The sequence below is a fragment of the Gallus gallus genome, chromosome 35 (assembly GCF_016699485.2).
Source record: "Gallus gallus isolate bGalGal1 chromosome 35, bGalGal1.mat.broiler.GRCg7b, whole genome shotgun sequence".
NCBI lineage: Eukaryota > Metazoa > Chordata > Aves > Galliformes > Phasianidae > Gallus > Gallus gallus.
The window spans coordinates 47,097-70,683 of NC_052566.1; the positions used below are offsets into that span (position 1 = coordinate 47,097).

At 53.4% G+C, this 23,587-nt stretch overlaps 6 gene segments (V, D, J or C); 2 read left to right on the plus strand and 4 right to left on the minus strand.

The window, feature by feature from the left end:
- Positions 1-11,482: 11,482 nt before the first annotated feature.
- Positions 11,483-11,977, minus strand: LOC112531092. The segment is given in 1 exon segment: positions 11,483-11,977. A coding segment is annotated over 1 exon segment (465 nt).
- A 4,142-nt stretch (positions 11,978-16,119) lies between these two features.
- Positions 16,120-16,545, plus strand: LOC121108125. The segment is given in 1 exon segment: positions 16,120-16,545. A coding segment is annotated over 1 exon segment (426 nt).
- A 3,094-nt stretch (positions 16,546-19,639) lies between these two features.
- Positions 19,640-20,098, minus strand: LOC112531091. The segment is given in 1 exon segment: positions 19,640-20,098. A coding segment is annotated over 1 exon segment (414 nt).
- A 1,117-nt stretch (positions 20,099-21,215) lies between these two features.
- On the minus strand, positions 21,216-21,658 carry LOC121108126. The segment is given in 1 exon segment: positions 21,216-21,658. A coding segment is annotated over 1 exon segment (408 nt).
- A 793-nt stretch (positions 21,659-22,451) lies between these two features.
- LOC107049429 lies at positions 22,452-22,904 on the plus strand. The segment is given in 1 exon segment: positions 22,452-22,904. A coding segment is annotated over 1 exon segment (447 nt).
- Positions 22,905-23,186: 282 nt separating this feature from the next.
- On the minus strand, positions 23,187-23,585 carry LOC121108133. The segment is given in 1 exon segment: positions 23,187-23,585. A coding segment is annotated over 1 exon segment (369 nt).
- Positions 23,586-23,587: the final 2 nt, after the last annotated feature.

Here is a 23,587-nt window from a genome sequence, read left to right on the forward strand (position 1 = left end):
GTTCGATCTTTTAATAATTAAAAGTTAATTAGAATTTTGAGTAACTGTTTATATTTAAGAGTATTAATTATTAAGTGCTTTTAGTATTATTACCAATTCAACGTGCTGATCCTTAATTTTTTTTCTCTAATTAATTTCAGAATTAATCGTATTTATCGTTCGATCATTTAATAATTAGGAATTAATTAGAATTATTGGTAATTGTTTAGAATTAAGACTATTAATTATTAAGTGCTTTTAAGTATTATTAATTGTTATCAATTTAATGCGTTTATCCTCAATCTGATTTCTAATTAATTTATTTGTCGTTCGGTCTTCTAATGATTAGAAATTAATTAGAATTATTAGTAATTTTTCAGAATTAGTAGTATTTATTATTAAGTGCTTTTAGTATTATTATTTCTTTATTAGCGATTATATTCTTCTCATTCCTTTACTAATTAATAGCGACTGATAATTACAATTATCCATCACAAATACATAATTGGGCTCATTTAGGATTAATTACGTTCCCAATCATCGCAATAAAGCCTATGAGGAAATAAATAATGTAGTAATAATTAATTAACGGAATTCTTTTAATTGCAGTGATAGGAATTAACTCGTTCCCGAAGTAAGTCAATTAATACCTCGCGTCTAATTAACTTCCAATTAAAAACTAAATGTTCGGCAATTAATTATTTCTACTTCTTATTTCTTTTCCCATTTCTTAACAAAATGTGCTCATTAACAGTCTATTAATTAATAATGCGATTAATACGATTGAACTTCTTTTCATTAAAGGCTGTCTAATTAATGCCCCTTATAACTGAATAAACTTATAATTAGCGCAGCTTTAATTGAGTGTGTAATTACTTCCACAGCTGAGCAGACTGGCAATTAGTTAATTAACGTTAATTTAGTATTAGTTAATTAATTAATTAATCGTTAATTATTAATTAAAATTAATAATTCAATGTAGGCGGCTTTAATAACTACGTGGTTAATTTTTTAATGATTGGTAAGAGCTAATTGTTGCTCCGTGATGATTTTTTTTTATTAATTACACTTAATGACTCAAAGCTCTTTAATGAAGCGTTAATTAAGTGCATTAAATATCGATGAAAGACCGTTAATTCCTTCTGATTTCATTAATTACATCCTCAGTATTCTTAATATCGCTCCCTTCTGCATCTTCACCTGCTAATTAAGCCTGCTAGTCATTAGCCGGGCTCCAATTAAACCTGCAATTAACTGCTGCTCTAATTAAGCACTAATGAGCGCCCAACGAACCCTATAAAGCCTTCAGGCCGACGGGGGGGGGGGGGCGTGGCCTCGATTTGCATATGCAAATGGAGGGGGGGTGTGCGACGGCATGTATGCAAATGACGGGCTGGGAGGTGGGCGACAGCGCGCCCCGCGTGTATGCAAATGAAGGGGGGCGGTGGTTTGCATATATGCAAATGAAGGGAGGGAAAGCAATGCGGTCCTCCGGCCACCAGGGGGCGCTCTTCGCAGTCCTCCAACCGCGCAGTAGAGCTCTACCGCCTCCAACAGCAGCAGCAAAAGTGCCAAAAACGGCCAAAATCGGGCAAAAAACGGCCAAAATCGGGCAAAAAAAGACCCCGAACCACAAAATCTCCATTTTAGAGGGTGGGGGGAGAGGTGGAAAGAGGGAAAAGACGGGAAATGGCGGCCACGTTTGGGGCCAAAAGGGGCGAAAAAGGGCAAAAGAAAACCGCTTCGGCTGCGCTCCGATCGCAGCCTCTTTTTGCCTTCTCAGCCCCCCTTTCCCCCCCCCATTTTCACCCCATTTTCCTTCTCTTCCTCACCGGGTGGGGACGGCAGGGGCCCCCCCAAACCCCCCCCATCCCCACGAGGGGGAACCTGGGGGTGTTTTCCTGCCCCTTCTGGCCCTCTTTTGGGGTGATGTTGGGGGGGGGGGGGGTTATCATTCCCACCTACTCAGAGGTTGCGTTGCCTTCATGCCCTTCGTATGCGCCCCCCAACGTCACCCGGACCCCCCCCACATCACCCAGACCCCCCCACGACACCCAGACCCCCCCAGGTCACCCAGACCCCCCCCACATCACCCAGACCCCCCCCCCAGATCACCCATACCCCCCCCAAGGTCACCCAGACCCCCCCCTTAGGTCACCCAGACCCCCCCACATCACCCAGACCCCCCCCACGTCACCCAGACCCCCCCCAGATCACCCAGACCCCCCCATATCACCCAGACCCCCCCCAGCTCACCCACCCCCCCCCACCTCACCCAGACCCCCCCACATCACCCAGACCCCCCTACATCACCCAGACCCCCCCCCAGATCACCCAGACCCCCCCCCCTTAGGTCACCCAGACCCCCCCATATCACCCAGACCCCCCCCTTAGGTCACCCAGACCCCCCCCAGATCACCCAGACCCTCCCCAGATCACCCAGACCCCCCCCACGTCACCCAGACCCCCCCCACCTCACCCAGACCCCCCCACATCACCCAGACCCCCCCAGCTCACCCAAACCCCCCCCAGCTCACCCAGACCCCCCCAGCTCACCCAGACCCCCCTCACATCACCCAGACCCCCCCATGGTCACCCAGACCCCCCCACGTCACCCAGACCCCCCCAGCTCACCCAGACCCCCCCCCAGCTCACCCAGACCCCCCCCCCCCAGATCACCCAGACCCCCCCAGATCACCCAGACCCCCCCCCACGTCACCCAGACCCCCCAGCTCACCCAGACCCCCCCCCCAGATCACCCAGACCCCCCCATATCACCCAGACCCCCCCGTTCACACCCCCACCCCCCCACATCACCCAGACCCCCCACCCACGTCACCCAGACCCCCCCAGCTCACCCAGACCCCCCCACATCACCCAGACACCCCCACATCACCCAGACCCCCCCCAGATCACCCAGACCCTCCCAGCTCACCCAGACCCCCCCAGATCACCCAGACCCCCCCCCTTAGGTCACCCAGACCCCCCCACCTCACCCAGACCCCCCCCATATCACCCAGACCCCCCCTCACATCACCCAGACCCCCCCCAGCTCACCCAGACCCCCCCCCCAGATCACCCAGACCCCCCCAGCTCACCCAGACCCCCCCCTCATCACCCAGACCCCCCCCAGCTCACTCAGACCCCCCCACGTCACCCAGACCCCCCCACATCACCCAGACCCCCCCCTTAGGTCACCCAGACCCCCCCACCTCACCCAGACCCCCCCCCAGATCACCCAGACCCCCCCCTCATCACCCAGACCCCCCCAGATCACCCAGACCCCCCCCCCACATCACCCAGACCCCCCCATCTCACCCAGACCCCCCCACATCACCCAGACCTCCCCCCCTTAGGTCACCCAGACCCCCCCTACATCACCCAGACCCCCCCAGCTCACCCAAACCCCCCACATCACTCAGACCCCCCCACCTCACCCAGACCCCCCCACATCACCCAGACCCCCCCACATCACCCAGACCCCCCCCAGCTCACCCAGACCCCCCCACGTCACCCAGACCCCCCCACTTCACCCATACCCCCCCACATCACCCAGACCCCCCCCAGCTCACCCACACCCCCCCCCTTAGGTCACCCAGACCCCCCCTACATCACCCAGACCCCCCCTACATCACCCAGACCCCCCCAGCTCACCCAAACCCCCCCACCTCACCCAGACCCCCCCCAGATCACCCAGACCCCCCCACATCACCCAGACCCCCCCAGCTCACCCAGACCCCCTCACATCACCCAGACCCCCCCCAGCTCACCCAGACCCCCCCCAGATCACCCAGCCCCCCCCACATCACCCAGACCCCCCCCCACATCACCCATACCCCCCCACATCACCCAGACCCCCCCCACATCACCCAGACCCCCCCCCCAGATCACCCATACCCCCCCCAAGGTCACCCAGACCCCCCCCTTAGGTCACCCAGACCCCCCCACATCACCCAGACCCCCCCCAGCTCACCCAGACCCCCCCACGTCACCCAGACCCCCCCACTTCACCCATACCCCCCCACATCACCCAGACCCCCCCCAGCTCACCCAGACCCCCCCCTCATCACCCAGACCCCCCCAGCTCACCCAGACCCCCCCCAGCTCACCCAGACCCCCCCCCAGATCACCCAGACCCCCCCCCACATCACCCAGACCCCCCCAGCTCACCCAGACCCCCCCAGTTCACCCAGACCCCCCCAGCTCACCCAGACCCCCCCCAAGGTCACCCAGACCCCCCCACGTCACCCAGACCCCCCCACATCACCCAGACCCCCCGCAGCTCACCCACCCCCCCCCACCTCACCCAGACCCCCCCACATCACCCAGACCCCCCCAGCTCACCCAGACCCCCCCCTCATCACCCAGACCCCCCCAGCTCACCCAGACCCCCCCCTTAGGTCACCCAGACCCCCCCCTTAGGTCACCCAGACCCCCCATCTCACCCAGACCCCCCCCAACTCACCCGGGACCCCCCCCCATCCCCCATGGTTGGGGTCCCCCACCTCTCCGAGCGCCTTCGAGGCGTCGCTTTCGCTTTCCTGCCCCATTTTCGCCGCCGTCCCCATCCATCCATCCATCCATTCCCTCCTTTGGGACCCCCCCCCCCCCCAAAATAAAAGGGGGGGGGGGGGGGGGGGGGGGGCACCGTAAGGGTCAGCGGGGTGCAAAAAACCCGAAAAAAAATAAAAGAAAAGGAAAAAAAAAAAAAAAAAGAGGAGATCTCAGCTTTATTTTGGGCTGAAAAAACGCCTTTTTCGGCGCTTCCACCCAGCAGCCCCGTGGGGGATGGGGAGGGGGGGGGGAGGGTTATTTTTGGGTAGGAAATGAGGTATTTCGGTGCGGTCCGAAAGACGCGGGCGGCCAACAGGTGGAGCAGCCCGTGGGTGACGTCCCTTTTATTGTTTTAATTGTTTCTTTTCCTTTCGTTTTCCTCTCCTTTTTCGGCCTTCCTTTCAGCGGCGGTCGGATTCGCTGCTGCTGCTTTCCCGCTGTGGGGCGGCACAGCCGGGAGGGAGTGGGGAAGCCGACTGTGCTTGTGGGGCGGAGGAGATGTGTGATGGGTGGTGGTGGTGGATGATGGGGAATGACGGGGGGTGGGATGGAGGGGGTGTGGGGTCCGTACGGTGGCGCGGAGTGATGTGGTTGTGGGGTTGTGGTCATGGGGTTATGGTCATGGGATATGGTCATGGGGTTATGGTCGTGGTTATGGTCATGGGATATGGTCATGGGATATGGTCAGGGGGTTATGGTCATGGTTATGGGGTTATTGGAGGCAGAGTGACATGGTCATGGTCATGGTTATGGGGTTATGGTCATGGTTATGGTCATGGTTATGGACATGGGATATGGTCATGGGGTTATGGTCATGGGGTTATGGTCATGGTTATGGGGTTATTGGAGGCAGAGTGGCATGGTCATGGTTATGGTCATGGGGTCATGGTCATGGGATATGGTCATAGGATATGGTCATGGGGTTATGGTCATGGGGTTATGGTCATGGTTATGGTCATAGGATATGGTCATGGGATATGGTCATGGTTATGGTCATGGGGTCATGGTCATGGGGTTATGGTCATGGGGTCATGGTCATGGGATATGGTCATGGGGTTACGGTCATGGTTATGGTCATGGGGTTATGGTCATGGTTATGGTCATGGGGTTATGGTCATGGGGTTATGGGGTTATTGGAGGCAGAGTGCCATGGTCATGGTCATGGTTATGGGGTTATGGTCATGGTTATGGTCATGGGATATGGTCATGGGGTTATGGTCATGGGGTTATGGTCATGGTTATGGTCATGGGATATGGTCATGGGATATGGTCATGGTTATGGTCATGGGATATGGTCATAGGATATGGTCATGGGGTTATGGTCATGGGGTTATGGTCATGGGGTTATGGTCATGGGGTTATGGTCATGGTTATGGTCATGGGATATGGTCATGGGGTTATGGTCATGGGGTTATGGTCATGGTTATGGTCATAGGATATGGTCATGGGGTTATGGTCATGGGGTTATGGTCATGGTTATGGTCATGGGATATGGTCATGGGATATGGTCATGGGGTTATGGTCATGGTTATGGTCATGGGATATGGTCATAGGATATGGTCATGGGGTTATGGTCATGGTTATGGTCATGGGGTTATGGTCATGGGGTTATGGTCATGGGGTTATGGGGTTATTGGAGGCAGAGTGACATGGTCATGGTCATGGTTATGGGGTTATGGTCATGGTTATGGGGTTATTGGAGGCAGAGTGGCATGGTCATGGTTATGGTCATGGGATATGGTCATGGGATATGGTCATGGGGTTATGGTCATGGTTATGGTCATGGGGTTATGGGGTTATTGGAGGCAGAGTGCCATGGTCATGGCCATGGTTATGGGGTTATGGTCATGGTTATGGGGTTATTGGAGGCAGAGTGGCATGGTAATGGTCATGGTCATGGTTATGGGGTCATGGTCATGGGGTTATGGTCATGGGGTTATGGGGTTATTGGAGGCAGAGAGCCGTGGTCATGGTCATGGTTATGGGGTTATGGGGTTGTGGCCATTGGAGGCAGAGTGCCATGGTCATGGTTATGGTCATGGGGTTATGGTCATGGGGTTATGGGGTTATTGGAGGCAGAGAGCCGTGGTCATGGTTATGGTCATGGGGTTATTATGGTTATGGTTATGGTCATGGGGTTATGGGGTTATTGGAGGCAGAGAGCCGTGGTCATGGTCATGGTTATGGGGTTATGGGGTTGTGGCCATTGGAGGCAGAGTGCCATGGTCATGGTTATGGTCATAGGGTTATGGTCATGGGGTTATGGTCATGGGTTATGGGGTTATTGGAGGCAGAGTGACATGGTCATGGTCATGGTTATGGGGTTATGGTCATGGTTATGGTCATGGTTATGGTCATGGGGTCATGGTCATGGGATATGGTCATGGGGTTATGGTCATGGTTATGGGGTTATTGGAGGCAGAGTGGCATGGTCATGGTTATGGAAAATGGGGTCATGGTCATGGGATATGGTCATAGGATATGGTCATGGGGTTATGGTCATGGGGTTATGGTCATGGGGTCATGGTCATGGTTATGGTCATGGGGTTATGGTCATGGGATATGGTCATGGGGTTATGGGGTTATTGGAGGCAGAGTGACATAGTCATGGTCATGGTTATGGGGTTATGGTTATGGGGTTATTGGATGCAGAGTGGCATGGTCATGGTTATGGTCATGGGATATGGTCATGGGATATGGTCATGGGATATGGTCATGGTTATGGTCATGGGATATGGTCATGGGGTTATGGTCATGGGGTTATGGTCATGGTTATGGGGTTATTGGAGGCAGAGTGGCATGGTCATGGTTATGGGGTTATGGTCATGGTTATGGTCATAGGATATGGTCATGGGGTTATGGTCATGGGGTTATGGTCATGGTTATGGTCATGGGATATGGTCATGGGGTTATGGTCATGGGGTTATGGTCATGGGGTTATGGTCATGGTTATGGTCATAGGATATGGTCATGGGATATGGTCATGGGGTTATGGGGTTATTGGAGGCAGAGTGACATGGTCATGGTCATGGTTATGGGGTTATGGTCATGGGGTTATGGGGTTATTGGAGGCAGAGTGACATGGTCATGGTCATGGTTATGGGGTTATGGTCATGGGGTTATGGGGTTATTGGAGGCAGAGTGGCATGGTCATGGTTATGGTCATGGGATATGGTCATGGGGTTATGGTCATGGGGTTATGGGGTTATTGGAGGCAGAGAGCCGTGGTCATGGTCATGGTCATGGGGTTATTATGGTTATGGTTATGGTCATGGGGTTATGGGGTTATTGGAGGCAGAGTGGCATGGTCATGGTTATGGGGTTATGGGGTTATGGGGTTGTGGCCATTGGATGCCGAGTGCCATGGTCATGGTTATGGGGTTATTGGAGGCAGAGTGGCATGGTCATGTTTATGGTCATGGGGTTATGGTCATGGGGTTATGGTCATGGGGTTATGGGGTTATTGGAGGCAGAGAGCTGTGGTCATGGTCATGGTTATGGGGTTATGGGGTTGTGGCCATTGGAGGCAGAGTGCCATGGTCATGGTTATGGTCATGGGGTTATGGTCACGGGGTTATGGGGTTATTGGATGCAGAGAGCCGTGGTCATGGTTATGGTCATGGGGTTATTATGGTTATGGTTATGGTCATGGGGTTATGGGGTTATTGGAGGCAGAGAGCCGTGGTCATGGTCATGGTTATGGGGTTATGGGGTTGTGGCCATTGGAGGCAGAGTGCCATGGTCATGGTTATGGTCATAGGGTTATGGTCATGGGGTTATGGTCATGGGTTATGGGGTTATTGGAGGCAGAGTGACATGGTCATGGTCATGGTTATGGGGTTATGGTCATGGTTATGGTCATGGTTATGGTCATGGGGTCATGGTCATGGGATATGGTCATGGGGTTATGGTCATGGTTATGCGGTTATTGGAGGCAGAGTGGCATGGTCATGGTTATGGAAAATGGGGTCATGGTCATGGGATATGGTCATAGGATATGGTCATGGGGTTATGGTCATGGGGTTATGGTCATGGGGTCATGGTCATGGTTATGGTCATGGGGTTATGGTCATGGGATATGGTCATGGGGTTATGGGGTTATTGGAGGCAGAGTGACATAGTCATGGTCATGGTTATGGGGTTATGGTTATGGGGTTATTGGATGCAGAGTGGCATGGTCATGGTTATGGTCATGGGATATGGTCATGGGATATGGTCATGGGATATGGTCATGGTTATGGTCATGGGATATGGTCATGGGGTTATGGTCATGGGGTTATGGTCATGGTTATGGGGTTATTGGAGGCAGAGTGGCATGGTCATGGTTATGGGGTTATGGTCATGGTTATGGTCATAGGATATGGTCATGGGGTTATGGTCATGGGGTTATGGTCATGGTTATGGTCATGGGATATGGTCATGGGGTTATGGTCATGGGGTTATGGTCATGGGGTTATGGTCATGGTTATGGTCATAGGATATGGTCATGGGATATGGTCATGGGGTTATGGGGTTATTGGAGGCAGAGTGACATGGTCATGGTCATGGTTATGGGGTTATGGTCATGGGGTTATGGGGTTATTGGAGGCAGAGTGACATGGTCATGGTCATGGTTATGGGGTTATGGTCATGGGGTTATGGGGTTATTGGAGGCAGAGTGGCATGGTCATGGTTATGGTCATGGGATATGGTCATGGGGTTATGGTCATGGGGTTATGGGGTTATTGGAGGCAGAGAGCCGTGGTCATGGTCATGGTCATGGGGTTATTATGGTTATGGTTATGGTCATGGGGTTATGGGGTTATTGGAGGCAGAGTGGCATGGTCATGGTTATGGGGTTATGGGGTTATGGGGTTGTGGCCATTGGATGCCGAGTGCCATGGTCATGGTTATGGGGTTATTGGAGGCAGAGTGGCATGGTCATGTTTATGGTCATGGGGTTATGGTCATGGGGTTATGGTCATGGGGTTATGGGGTTATTGGAGGCAGAGAGCTGTGGTCATGGTCATGGTTATGGGGTTATGGGGTTGTGGCCATTGGAGGCAGAGTGCCATGGTCATGGTTATGGTCATGGGGTTATGGTCACGGGGTTATGGGGTTATTGGATGCAGAGAGCCGTTGTCATGGTTATGGTCATGGGGTTATTATGGTTATGGTTATGGTCATGGGGTTATGGGGTTATTGGAGGCAGAGTGGCGTGGTCATGGTTATGGGGTTATGGGGTTATGACCATTGGAGGCAGAGTGCCATGGTCATACTTATGGTCACGGTTGTTCAGCTGCAGCCTCACTGTGCTCTGCCCGTTGTCCCTCGAGATGGTGGCACGGCCCTTCACCGCCGCCCCATAAGCTGCGTCCCTCCCAGCGCTGTTCATCCCCACAATGCTCTCCTTTCCCCTGCCGGGCTCCTCTCTCACCCCCACCCCGCTGCGACCACAGCCCAGCTGCAGAACACCTCCAGCTGTCCCCACATCAGAGCTATTTCGGGGCAGGAAACCACGAGTCCTTTCGGTCGTGTCCGAACCCCGCGCCGTGCCAGCAGATGGAGCAGCTGCGGCCGATGCTCTCTTTGGCCCCTTTCAGTCGATGTTTTATTTTTCTCCCCTTTCCATCCTATTTTCGTGCTCTTTCGCAGCCAGTGCAGCTGCGTGGGGTCAGCAGGGGATGCCACCACCCCTGCAGCGAGCTGTGGAGCGGGTTGTGCCTCTTCTCAGACACGCAGACCCCATAAGAACACCCTGTTGGTGCGGGGCAGCATTCCTACACGTGACCATCACAGCATGTGCGTCCTATGGGTGGTCTTCAGGCCCGGTTCATAAGAGAGACCCCTCCAGACACGCTGAGGAGGGCTCAGCTTCGTGTGCACGGCCTCCAGCGGCACCGCCAGCAGTTATCCCATGGTGTGGGTGCGAGCGGTGACCAGCAGGGGGCACCACTTTGTCACCTGCATTAGCAAGGATGGTGGTGGCACAGAGTATGGGGCGGCGGTGAAGGGCCGTGCCACCATCTCGAGGGACAACGGGCAGAGCACAGTGAGGCTGCAGCTGAACAACCTCAGGGCTGAGGACACCGCCACCTACTACTGCGCCAAAAGTGCTTATGGTGGTAGTTGTGGTGGTTGTGCTGAATATATCGGGGTCAGTCCTGGATTTGGTGGTCTCACCCACGGCCCGCATGGAGAGATCGGAGCCCGAGGGGTGGGGATGAGCTCAGAGTGCACAGAGCTCAGTCCAAATGCACAGCCGTGAGCACACGGTGATGGAAGGGATCATGGGAATGTCAGGAAAGGTTGGGATGGATGTGGGTATGGATAGGGATATGGTGATGCGGATGGTCATGGTCATGGTTATGGATATGGATATGGATATGGGTATGGATATGGGTATGGATATGGATATGGTGATGCGGATGGTCATGGTCATGGTTATGGATAGGGATATGGATATGGATATGGATATGGGTATGGATATGGATATGGGTATGGATATGGGTATGGATATGGGTATGGATATGGGTATGGATATGGGTATGGATATGGGTATGGATATGGGTATGGATATGGATATGGTGATGCGGATGGTCATGGTCATGGTTATGGATAGGGATATGGATATGGATATGGGTATGGATATGGGTATGGATATGGTGATGCGGATGGTCATGGTCATGGATATGGATATGGACATGGATATGGATATGGATATGGATATGGACATGGATATGGATATGGATATGGATATGGATATGGATATGGATATGGATATGGGTATGGGTATGGATATGGGTATGGATATGGATATGGGTATGGATATGGATATGGATATGGTGATGCGGATGGTCATGGTCATGGTTACGGGTATGGACATGGATATGGATAGAGGTATAAATATGGCGATAGGTATGGAAATGGTGATGGCGATGCTAATGTAGACAGTGCTGTTAGGGACAAAACTTCACTGCCCCCATCACAGAGCTCTGCATCCCGGGGGGAACCTTCCCAGATGCAGATGAGTTCGTGTCCCCATGTGGGGGGGGACGTGTTCCGCACGTGGAACAGCAGCACTCCAACTACCACCAGCACTTTTGGCGCAGTAGTAGGTGCCGGTGTCCTCAGCCCTGAGGTTGTTCAGCTGCAGCCTCACTGTGCTCTGCCCGTTGTCCCTCGAGATGGTGGCACGGCCCTTCACCGCCGACCCGTATGCTGTGAAACTACCATCATCATCAATACCAGCGACCCATTCCAGCCCTTTGCCGGGCGCCTGTCGCACCCAACCCATGCTGTAACTGCTGAAGGTGAACCCGGAGGCCTTGCAGACGAGGCTGAGCGCTCCTCCGGGCGTCTGGAGGCCGCCCCCGGACTCGTCCAACGTCACGGCCGCCATCAGCCCTGTGGGGAAGGACAGAGAGCGCTGACGGAGCCGCCGCGACATGGCCTCATGGAGCCGGGCCCCACTGAGACCCCACTGAGATGTCATAGAGACCAACAGAGGCATTGAAACGCCATGAAGACCCTGTAGAGACCCCATAGAGATCCCATAGATGCCTCACTGAGACTCCACAGAGATCTCATAGAGATTGCATTGAGTTCCCTCAGAGACATCACCGATCCCATAGAGACGACAATGAGATTCGGTCGAAACCTCTTAGAAATCCCACTGAGCCCCCACTGAGACCCCACAGAGATGTCATAGAGACCAACGGAGGCATTGAAATGCCATGAAGACCCTGTAGAGACCCCATAGAGATCCCATAGATGCCTCACTGAGACCCCACAGAGATCTCATAGAGATTGCATTGAGTTCCCTCAGAGACATCACCGATCCCATAGAGACCACAGTGAGATTCGGTCGAAACCTCTTAGAGACCCCACTGAGCCCCCACTGAGACCCCGCTGAGAGGTCATAGAGACCAACGGAGGCATTGAAATGCCATGAAGACCCTGTAGAGACCCCATAGAGATCCCATAGATGCCTCACTGAGACTCCACAGAGATCTCATAGAGATTGCATTGAGTTCCCTTCGAGACATCACCGATCCCATAGACACCACAATGAGATTCGGTCGAAACCTCTTAGAGACCCCACTGAGAACCCATTGAGACCCCGCTGAGATGTCATAGAGACCAACGGAGGCATTGAAACGCCATGAAGACCCTGTAGAGATCCCATAGAGATCCCATAGATGCCTCACTGAGACCCCACAGAGATCTCATAGAGGTTGCATTGAGTTCCCTCAGAGACATCACCGATCCCATAGAGACCACAATGAGATTCGGTCGAAACCTCTTAGAGACCCCACTGAGCCCCCACTGAGACCCCGCTGAGAGGTCATAGAGACCAACGGAGGCATTGAAACGCCATGAAGACCCTGTAGAGACCCCATAGAGATCCCACAGAGACCTCACTGAGACCCCACAGAGATCTCATAGAGATTGCATTGAGTTCCCTTCGAGACATCACCGATCCCATAGACACCACAATGAGATTCGGTCGAAACCTCTTAGAGACCCCACTGAGCCCCCACTGAGACCCCGCTGAGATGTCATAGAGACCAACGGAGGCATTGAAATGCCATGAAGACCCTGTAGAGACCCCATAGAGATCCCATAGATGCCTCACTGAGACTCCACAGAGATCTCATAGAGATTGCATTGAGTTCCCTTCGAGACATCACCGATCCCATAGAGACCACAATGAGATTCGGTCGAAACCTCTTAGAGACCCCACTGAGCCCCCGCTGAGACCCCGCTGAGAGGTCATAGAGACCAACGGAGGCACTGAAACGCCATGAAGACCCTGTAGAGACCCCATAGACATCCCACAGAGACCTCACTGAGACCCCACAGAGATCTCATAGAGATTGCATTGAGTTCCCTTCGAGACATCACCGATTCCATAGAGACCACAATGAGATTTGGTCGAAACCTCTTAGAGACCCCACTGAGAACCCATTGAGACCCCGCTGAGATGTCATAGAGACCGACGGAGGCATTGAAACGCCATGAAGACCCTGTAGAGATCCCATAGAGATCCCATAGATGCCTCACTGAGACCCCACAGAGATCTCATAGAGGTTGCATTGAGTTCCCTCAGAGACATCACCGATCCCATAGAGACCACAATGAGATTCGGTCGAAACCTCTTAGAGACCCCACTGAGCCCCCGCTGAGACCCCGCTGAGAGGTCATAGAGACCAACAGAGGCATTGAAACGCCATGAAGACCCTGTAGAGACCCCATAGGGATCCCATAGATGCCTCACTGAGACTCCACAGAGATCTCATAGAGGTTGCATTGAGTTCCCTCAGAGACATCACCGATCCCATAGACACCACAATGAGATTCGGTCGAAACCTCTTAGAGACCCCACTGAGACCCCGCTGAGATGTCATAGAGACCAACGGAGGCGTTGAAACGCCATGAAGACCCTGTAGAGACCCCATAGAGATCCCATAGATGCCTCACTGAGACTCCACAGAGATCTCATAGAGATTGCATTGAGTTCCCTTCGAGACATCACCGATCCCATAGAGACCACAATGAGATTCGGTCGAAACCTCTTAGAGACCCCACTGAGACCCCGTTGAGAGGTCATAGAGACCAACGGAGACGTTGAAACGCCATGAAGACCCTGTAGAGACCCCATAGAGATCCCATAGATGCCTCACTGAGACTCCACAGAGATCTCATAGAGATTGCATTGAGTTCCCTCAGAGACATCACCGATCCCATAGACACCACAATGAGATTCGGTCGAAACCTCTTAGAGACCCCACTGAGAACCCATTGAGACCCCGCTGAGATGTCATAGAGACCAACGGAGGCGTTGAAACGCCATGAAGACCCTGTAGAGACCCCATAGAGATCCCATAGATGCCTCACTGAGACTCCACAGAGATCTCATAGAGATTGCATTGAGTTCCCTCAGAGACATCACCGATTCCATAGAGACCACAATGAGATTTGGTCGAAACCTCTTAGAAATCCCACTGAGCCCCCACTGAGACCCCGCTGAGAGGTCATAGAGACCAACGGAGGCATTGAAACGCCATGAAGACCCTGTAGAGACCCCATAGAGATCCCATAGATGCCTCACTGAGACTCCACAGAGATCTCATAGAGATTGCATTGAGTTCCCTTCGAGACATCACCGATCCCATAGACACCACAATGAGATTCGGTCGAAACCTCTTAGAGACCCCACTGAGCCCCCGCTGAGACCCCGCTGAGATGTCATAGAGACCAACGGAGGCATTGAAATGCCATGAAGACCCTGTAGAGACCCCATAGAGATCCCATAGATGCCTCACTGAGACCCCACAGAGATCTCATAGAGGTTGCATTGAGTTCCCTTCGAGACATCACCGATCCCATAGAGACCACAGTGAGATTCGGTCGAAACCTCTTAGAGACCCCACTGAGACCCCACAGAGATCTCATAGAGATTGCATTGAGTTCCCTTCGAGACATCACCGATCCCATAGACACCACAATGAGATTCGGTCGAAACCTCTTAGAGACCCCACTGAGCCCCCACTGAGACCCCGCTGAGATGTCATAGAGACCAACGGAGACATTGAAACGCCATGAAGACCCTGTAGAGACCCCATAGAGATCCCATAGATGCCTCACTGAGACTCCACAGAGATCTCATAGAGATTGCATTGAGTTCCCTTCGAGACATCACCGATCCCATAGAGACCCCAATGAGATTCGGTCGAAACCTCTTAGAGACCCCACTGAGACCCCACAGAGATCTCATAGAGATTGCATTGAGTTCCCTCAGAGACATCACCGATCCCATAGAGACCACAGTGAGATTCGGTCGAAACCTCTTAGAGACCCCACTGAGACCCCGCTGAGAGGTCATAGAGACCAACGGAGGCATTGAAACGCCATGAAGACCCTGTAGAGACCCCATAGAGATCCCATAGATGCCTCACTGAGACCCCAAAGAGATCTCATAGAGACTGAATTGAGTTCCCTTCGAGACATCACCGATCCCATAGAGACCACAGTGAGATTCGGTCGAAACCTCTTAGAGACCCCACTGAGCCCCCACTGAGACCCCGCTGAGAGGTCATAGAGACCAACGGAGGCATTGAAACGCCATGAAGACCCTGTAGAGACCCCATAGAGATCCCACAGAGACCTCACTGAGACCCCACAGAGATCTCATAGAGGTTGCATTGAGTTCCCTTCGAGACATTACCGATCCCATAGAGACCACAATGAGATTCGGTCGAAACCTCTTAGAGACCCCACTGAGACCCCGCTGAGAGGTCATAGAGACCAACAGAGGCATTGAAACGCCATGAAGACCCTGTAGAGACCCCATAGAGATCCCACAGAGACCTCACTGAGACCCCACAGAGATCTCATAGAGGTTGCATTGAGTTCCCTTCGAGACATTACCGATCCCATAGAGACCACAGTGAGATTCGTTCGAAACCTCTTAGAGACCCCACTGAGAACCCGTTGAGACCCCGTAGAGACCCTGAAGAGACTCAAAGAGGTCAGAGCCCACCCGGAGGGGTGGGCAACTGGGCAAGCAAGGAGGCGCATGGCCTGGTTGTGGGGAAGCCGGGGATGGAGGGGATCAGGGCCGGTTCTTTTCTCATGAGATCCCTCCAGAAGCCCGGAGGAGGGCTCAGCCTCGTCTGCAAGGCCTCCGGGTTCACCTTCAGCAGTTACTGCATGCAGTGGGTGCGACAGGCGCCCGGCAAAGGGCTGGAATGGGTCGCTGGTATTGATGATGATGGTAGTTTCACACTCTACGGGGCGGCGGTGAAGGGCCGTGCCACCATCTCGAGGGACGACGGGCAGAGCACAGTGAGGCTGCAACTGAACAACCTCAGGGCTGAGGACACCGCCATCTACTACTGCGCCAAGGGTGCTTACAGTGGTTGTAGTAGTAGTGGTTCTTGTTATGCTGGTCCTGGTCACACGGACGGCACGGGGACACGAATTCATCTGCATCTGGGATGGTTCCCCCCGGGATGCAGAGCTTTGTGATGGAGGCAATGAAGTTTTGTCCCTAACGAGGCTGATTCCATTACCATCTCCATCACCATTTCCATACCCATACCCAAATTTCTACCTCTATCCATACCCATACCCATATCCATACCCATATTTATATCTGTATCCATACCCATACCCATATCCATACCCATATTTATACCTCTCTCCATACCCATACCCATATCCATACCCATACCCATATCCATACCCATATTTATATCCATATCCATATCCATACCCATACCCATATCCATAGCCATATCCATACCCATATTTATACCTCTATCCATACCCATATCCATATCCGTATCCATATCCATACCCATACCCATATCCATAGCCATATCCATACCCATATTTATACCTCTATCCATACCCATATCCATATCCGTATCCATATCCATACCCATATTTATATACATATCCATACCCATACCCATATTTATATCTGTATCCATACCCATACCCATATCCATATCCATATCCATATCCATACCCATATTTATACCTCTATCCATATCCATACCCATATCCATATACATACCCATATTTATATCTGTTTCTATACCCATATCCATATCCATACCCATATTTATACCTCTATCCATACCCATTCCCATACCCATACCCATACCCATATCCATATCCATACCCATATTTATACCTCTATCCATACCCATACCCATATCCGTATCCATATCCATATCCATATCTGTATCCATATCCATATCCATACCCATATTTATATCCGTATCCATACCCGTATCCATATCCATATCCATACCCATATTTATATCTGTTTCCATACCCATACCCGTATCCATATCCATACCCATATCCATATTTATATCTGTATTCATACCCATATTTATATCTTTATCCATACCCATATCCATATCTGTATCCATACCCATATCCATATCCGTATCCGTATCCATACCCATATCCATACCCATATTTATATCCATGTCCATACCCATACCCATAACCATGACCATGACCATCCGCATCACCATATCCCTATCCATACCCATATCCATACCCATATTTATATCCACATCCATACCCATAACCATGACCATGACCATCCTCATCACCATATCCCTATCCATACCCACATCCATCCCAACCTTTCCTGACATTCCCATGATCCCTTCCATCACCGTGTGCTCACGGCTGTGCATTCGGGCTGAGTTCTGTGCACTCTGAGCTCATCCCCACCCACGGGGCTCCGATCTCTCCATGCGGGCCGTGGGCTCCACTCAATCCAGGAGCGACGTCGATACCGTAAGCATCATTACCACCAGCACAACCACTGCCATAATCTCTGGCGCAGTAGTAGGTGCCGGTGTCCTCAGCCCTGAGGTTGTTCAGCTGCAGCCTCACTGTGCTCTGCCCGTTGTCCCTCGAGATGGTGGCACGGCCCTTCACCGCCGCCCCATATCCTGTGTAACTACCACCATCATCAATACCCGCGACCCACTCCAGCCCTTTGCCGGGCTCCTGTCGCACCCAGAACATGTGGAAGCTGCTGAAGGTGAACCCGGAGGCCTTGCAGATGAGGCTGAGCCCTCTTCTGGGCATCTGGAGCCATGTCAGTGCGACGTCACACGGTTCTGACCGCCTCTGTGTGCAGCTGGTTCTGCTGCTCCCGCTGCAGGTGACACCACCATTGCCTGTGGTCTCTCCTGTTCCCACCCAGAGCCCAGCACGGCCCTCACACACGCCCATTCTCCTGCCCCCAAAATGGGCTCCGTCCCCGGAGCCCCTTTGGGGTTGGGATTCCCCACAGCGCTTCTGGGATTCTCAGTGCCGGAGGCCGAATCCTCCTTGGCCTCCTCCTGGGCCAACCCCACAGGACCACGACCACGGCCTGCTGTGATCTGAGCGCTTCCAAAGTGGGACTGCGTGAACTGGGGCTGCTCTGCAAGGCCTGCAGAGCCATCACCACAACCATAACCATAACCACGACCGGGACCATGACCATCACCATGACCATAACCATGACCATGACCATGACCATGACCATCACCATCACCATGACCATCACCATCACCATAACCATGACAATAACCATGACCATCACCATGACCATGACCATGACCATCACCATCACCATGACCATAACCATCACCATTACCATGACCATAACCATCACCATGACCATAACCATCACCATTACCATGACCATAACCATGACAAATAACCATGACCATGACCATGACCAGGACCATGACCATCACCATGACCATGACCATCACCATGACCATCACCATGACCATCACCATCACCATGACCATCACCATGACCATGACCATGACCATCACCATGACCATCACCATCACCATGACCATCACCATCACCATCACCATGACCACCACCATGACCATGACCATCACCATGACCATGACCATCACCATCACCATGACAATAACCATGACCATCACCATGACCATGACCATGACCATGACCATCACCATGACCATAACCATCACCATTACCATGACCATCACCATAACCATGACCATAACCATGACCATGACCATGACCATCACCATCACCATCACCATCACCATCACCACCACCACCACACTGCACAGCAGTTGGCGGCTCTGCTGTCACCCGAAGGCCCCAATTGGGCCCGGTGTCACGGAGCGGAGAACTCAGCACTTCTGCCCCACTGCTGGGCACAGTTTCCCGTTTCTTGACTCTTTGGCCCCAAAGGAAAGCACGCCGTTGGGTTCATGGCCTTCTTTCCCTCCCTCCCGATCTCGGGGTGTTTTGGGTTCTCTGGGGGAGTCGTGACCCCACAGTGGTGACATTTTGGGCTTTGGAGATATCGGTTAATTCTGGGCTTGGATCAGCAGATTTCATCCGAGTTCCACAGCTCTGAGTTTTGGAGTCAGTTCATTCCCTTCAGACGGAGCACAGTGAATTTGGAGTCAGTTTGGAGCAGGCTGAGCTCCGCTCATTCCATTTGGGTGCAGGCGATGAAATGGGAGCTCAGCTCTCTACATTCTCAGCTCAGTGCTTCCAGCAGAGGATCAGTTCAACACTTCTGGGCTCCTTCAGTGCAATGGGTGTCTCAGTTCACCACAAAGGCCTTTCTTGGGTAACTTTGGTCTCTGGGTGAGGCCAGGACGGCGGCAGAGCCATAGATCCGAGCAGGGTGATCGATGCCATTCCTGTTGTGACTTCTGGCGCAGTAGTAGGTGCCGGTGTCCTCAGCCCTGAGGTTGTTCAGCTGCAGCCTCACTGTGCTCTGCCCGTTGTCCCTCGAGATGGTGGCACGGCCCTTCACCACTGCCCCGTATCCTGTGCTACTACCACTACCACTGCTAATACTCGCGACGTATTCCAGCCCCTTGCCGGGCACCTGTCGCACCCAACCCATGCCACGGTCACTGAAGGTGAACCCGGAGGCCTTGCAGACGAGGCTGAGCGCTCCTCCGGGCGTCTGGAGGCCGCCCCCGGACTCGTCCAACGTCACGGCCGCCATCAGCCCTGTGGGGAAGGACAGAGAGCGCTGACGGAGCCGCCGCCACACGGCCTCGCGGAGCCGGGCCTCATAAAATCCCCAGAGACCCCCAGAGAGCCCATGGAGACCTTTTCAGACTCATAGAGACCCTCTGAAGACCTCTCAGATATCCCACTGAGACCCCATTGCGGCCCTATTGAGGCCGAGGCCCACACACGGGCTCTGTCACCACCATCAGCACCACTGTCATCCACATCCCCATCCCCATATCCATCCCCATATCCATATCCACACCCATCCCCATATCCATAACCATAACCATGACCATATCCACACCCATCCCCATATCCATACCCATAACCATGACCATCTGCATCACTGTATTCATCTTCCACCACCATCATCACTTCTGAGATCTCAGTGAAGCCCCTATGGGGTCTCGATGGGTCTCTATGGGATGTCTACTGAGTGGCCATGGGGTCTCAATAGTGTCTCTATGAAATTGGAGTGGGGACTCTGTGTGATCTCAGTGTGCTCTCTATGGAGACATGATGGGGACTGAATGGGGTCTCGATGGAGTCTCAACGGCTTCCCTATGGGGCCTCCATGGGATGTCTACAAGGTCTCTAGGCATACTCTATGGGGTCTGAGTGAGGCCCAGCTCCACGAGGCCGTGTGGCGGTGGCTCCGTCAGCGCTCTCTGTCCTTCCCCACAGGGCTGATGGCGGCCGTGACGTTGGACGAGTCCGGGGGCGGCCTCCAGACGCCCGGAGGAGGGCTCAGCCTCGTCTGCAAGGCCTCCGGGTTCTCTATCGGCGGTTACATCATGCACTGGGTGCGCCAGACGCCTGGAAAGGGGCTGGAATACGTTGCAGGTATTGATGCTGGTGGTGGCGTCACATGGTATGGGGCAGCGGTGAAGGGCCGTGCCACCATCTCGAGGGACAACGGGCAGAGCACAGTGAGGCTGCAGCTGAACAACCTCAGGGCTGAGGACACCGGCATCTACTACTGCGCCAAGGATGGTGATAATTGTTGTAGTACTTCTGGTGCTGCCTATGCCGGTGTCCATGTCAGCAAGGCTGCACTGAAACCCCGTAGGGACACCGTAGCGAGTTCCCTGAGGTTTCATAGAGACCTCGTAGGGAACCCTTCGGAACTTCATTGAGATTTGGGCTGAGTTCTGGACATTTTGGGCTCAGCTCCGTCCCTTGGGCTCTGATCTGTCGATCTGGGCTGTCGGTGACCCCATGAATCCAAGAGTGACATCAATATCATCAGCATGCCAACCACCAGCATCAGCATTTTTGGCGCAGTAGTAGGTGGCGGTGTCCTCAGCCCTGAGGTTGTTCAGCTGCAGCCTCACTGTGCTCTGCCCGTTGTCCCTCGAGATGGTGGCACGGCCCTTCACCGCCGCCCCGTAGTATGTGCTACTACCACTGCTGTAAATACCCGCGACCCACTCCAGCCCCTTGCCGGGCGCCTGTCGCACCCAGTGCATGCCACGGTCACTGAAGGAGAACCCGGAGGCCTTGCAGACGAGACTGAGCGCTCCTCCGGGCGTCTGGAGGCCGCCCCCGGACTCGTCCAACGTCACGGCCGCCATCAGCCCTGTGGGGAAGGACAGAGAGCGCTGACGGAGCCACCGCCACACGGCCTCGTGGAGCCGGGCCACACTCAGACCTCATTGAGACCCGTTGAGATCCCATAGACACCCCATAGAGACCTCATATATATCCCATTGAGACCCTACTAAGCCCTCATAGAGATGCCAAACAGACCTCATGGGCCCATCACGGGGAAACCACAGAGTTCCCATAGAGATCCCGTTCAGATCCCGCAAAAACCCTCCTGATGACCAATGGAGACCTCAAACACACCTCAGTGAGGACCCGATGAAGCCAAGGCTCAGACACGGGCTCTGTCGCCATAATCAGCACCATTACCATACCCATACCCATAACCATATCCATATCCATACCCAAACCCATACCCACGTCCGTACCCATATTCATACTCATGACCATGACCATCTGCATCGCTGTATCCATCTCCCACCACCATCACTTTAATATCTCTGTGGAGTCTCTGTGGGATCTCAATGGGGTCTCTTAGGGATCTCCATGGGGTCTGTATGGGATCTCTATGGGGTCTCTACGAGGTCACTACTGAATCTCCATGGGGTCTCAATAGTGTCTATAGGAAAACGGAGTGGGGACACCATGAGATCTCGGTGTGCTGTCTATGGAGAGATTACAGGGACTGAATGGGGTCTGGATGGAGTCTCAATGGCTTCTCTATGGGGTCTCAATGGGATGTCTATAAGGTCTCTATGCGCACTCTGTGGGGTCTGAGTGAGGCCCGGCTCCGCGAGGCCGTGTGGCGGCGGCTCCGTCAGCGCTCTCTGTCCTTCCCCACAGGGCTGATGGCGGCCGTGACGTTGGACGAGTCCGGGGGCGGCCTCCAGACGCCCGGAGGAGCGCTCAGCCTCGTCTGCAAGGCCTCCGGGTTCACCTTCAGCAGTTATGGCATGCACTGGGTGCGCCAGGCGCCCGGCAAGGGGCTGGAGTGGCTTGCAGGTATCTACAGTGGCAGTAGTTACATGTACTATGCGCCGGCGGTGAAGGGCCGTGCCACCATCTCAAGGGATGATGGGCAGAGCACGCTGAAGTTGGAGCTGATCAACATCACTGCTGAGGACACCGCCACCTACTTCTGTGCGAAAAATGATGACAGTGGATGTAATGCTGATGAGATCGACGTCGCCTCTGCACTGAGTGGGGTCACCGACCGCCCAGGTTGGGAGATCAGAGCCCGAGGGATGGAGCCGAGCCCAGAATGCACAGAACTCAGCCCAAATCCGCAGCGGTGAAAACACAGTGATGGAAGCGATCCCAGAAATGACAGAAAGTGTGATGGGGATGGATGTGGGTATGGATACGGCTATGGTGATGCAGATGGTCCTGGTCATGGTTATGGATGCGCATATGGATATGGACATGGGCACGGGGATGGATGTGGATATGGATATGGATATAGATATGGAAACAACAGAGGTGATGGCAATGGAATCAGCCTCGTTAGGGACAAAAATTCTTTGTCCCCATCACAGAGCTCTGCACACCATGGGGAACCTCCACACATACAGATGAACTCATGTCCCTGTGAGGTCTGTGCGAGCACCACTATAACCCCAACAACTGTAAGCACACTCATAACTGCTTTTGGCGCAGTAGTAGATGCCGGTGTCCTCAGCCCTGAGGTTGTTCAGCTGCAGCCTCACTGTGCTCTGCCCGTTGTCCCTCGAGATGGTGGCACGGCCATCCACCGCCGCCCCGTATGCTGTCTCACTACCAGTACTGGTAATTTCAGCGACATATTCCAGCCCCTTGCCGGGCGCCTGTCGCACCCAGAACATGCCATGGCTGCTGAAGGAGAACCCGGAGGCCTTGCAGACGAGGCTGAGCCCTCCTCCGGGCGTCTGGAGGCCGCCCCCGGACTCGTCCAACGTCACGGCTGCCATCAGCCCTGTGGGGAAGGACAGAGAGCGCTGAC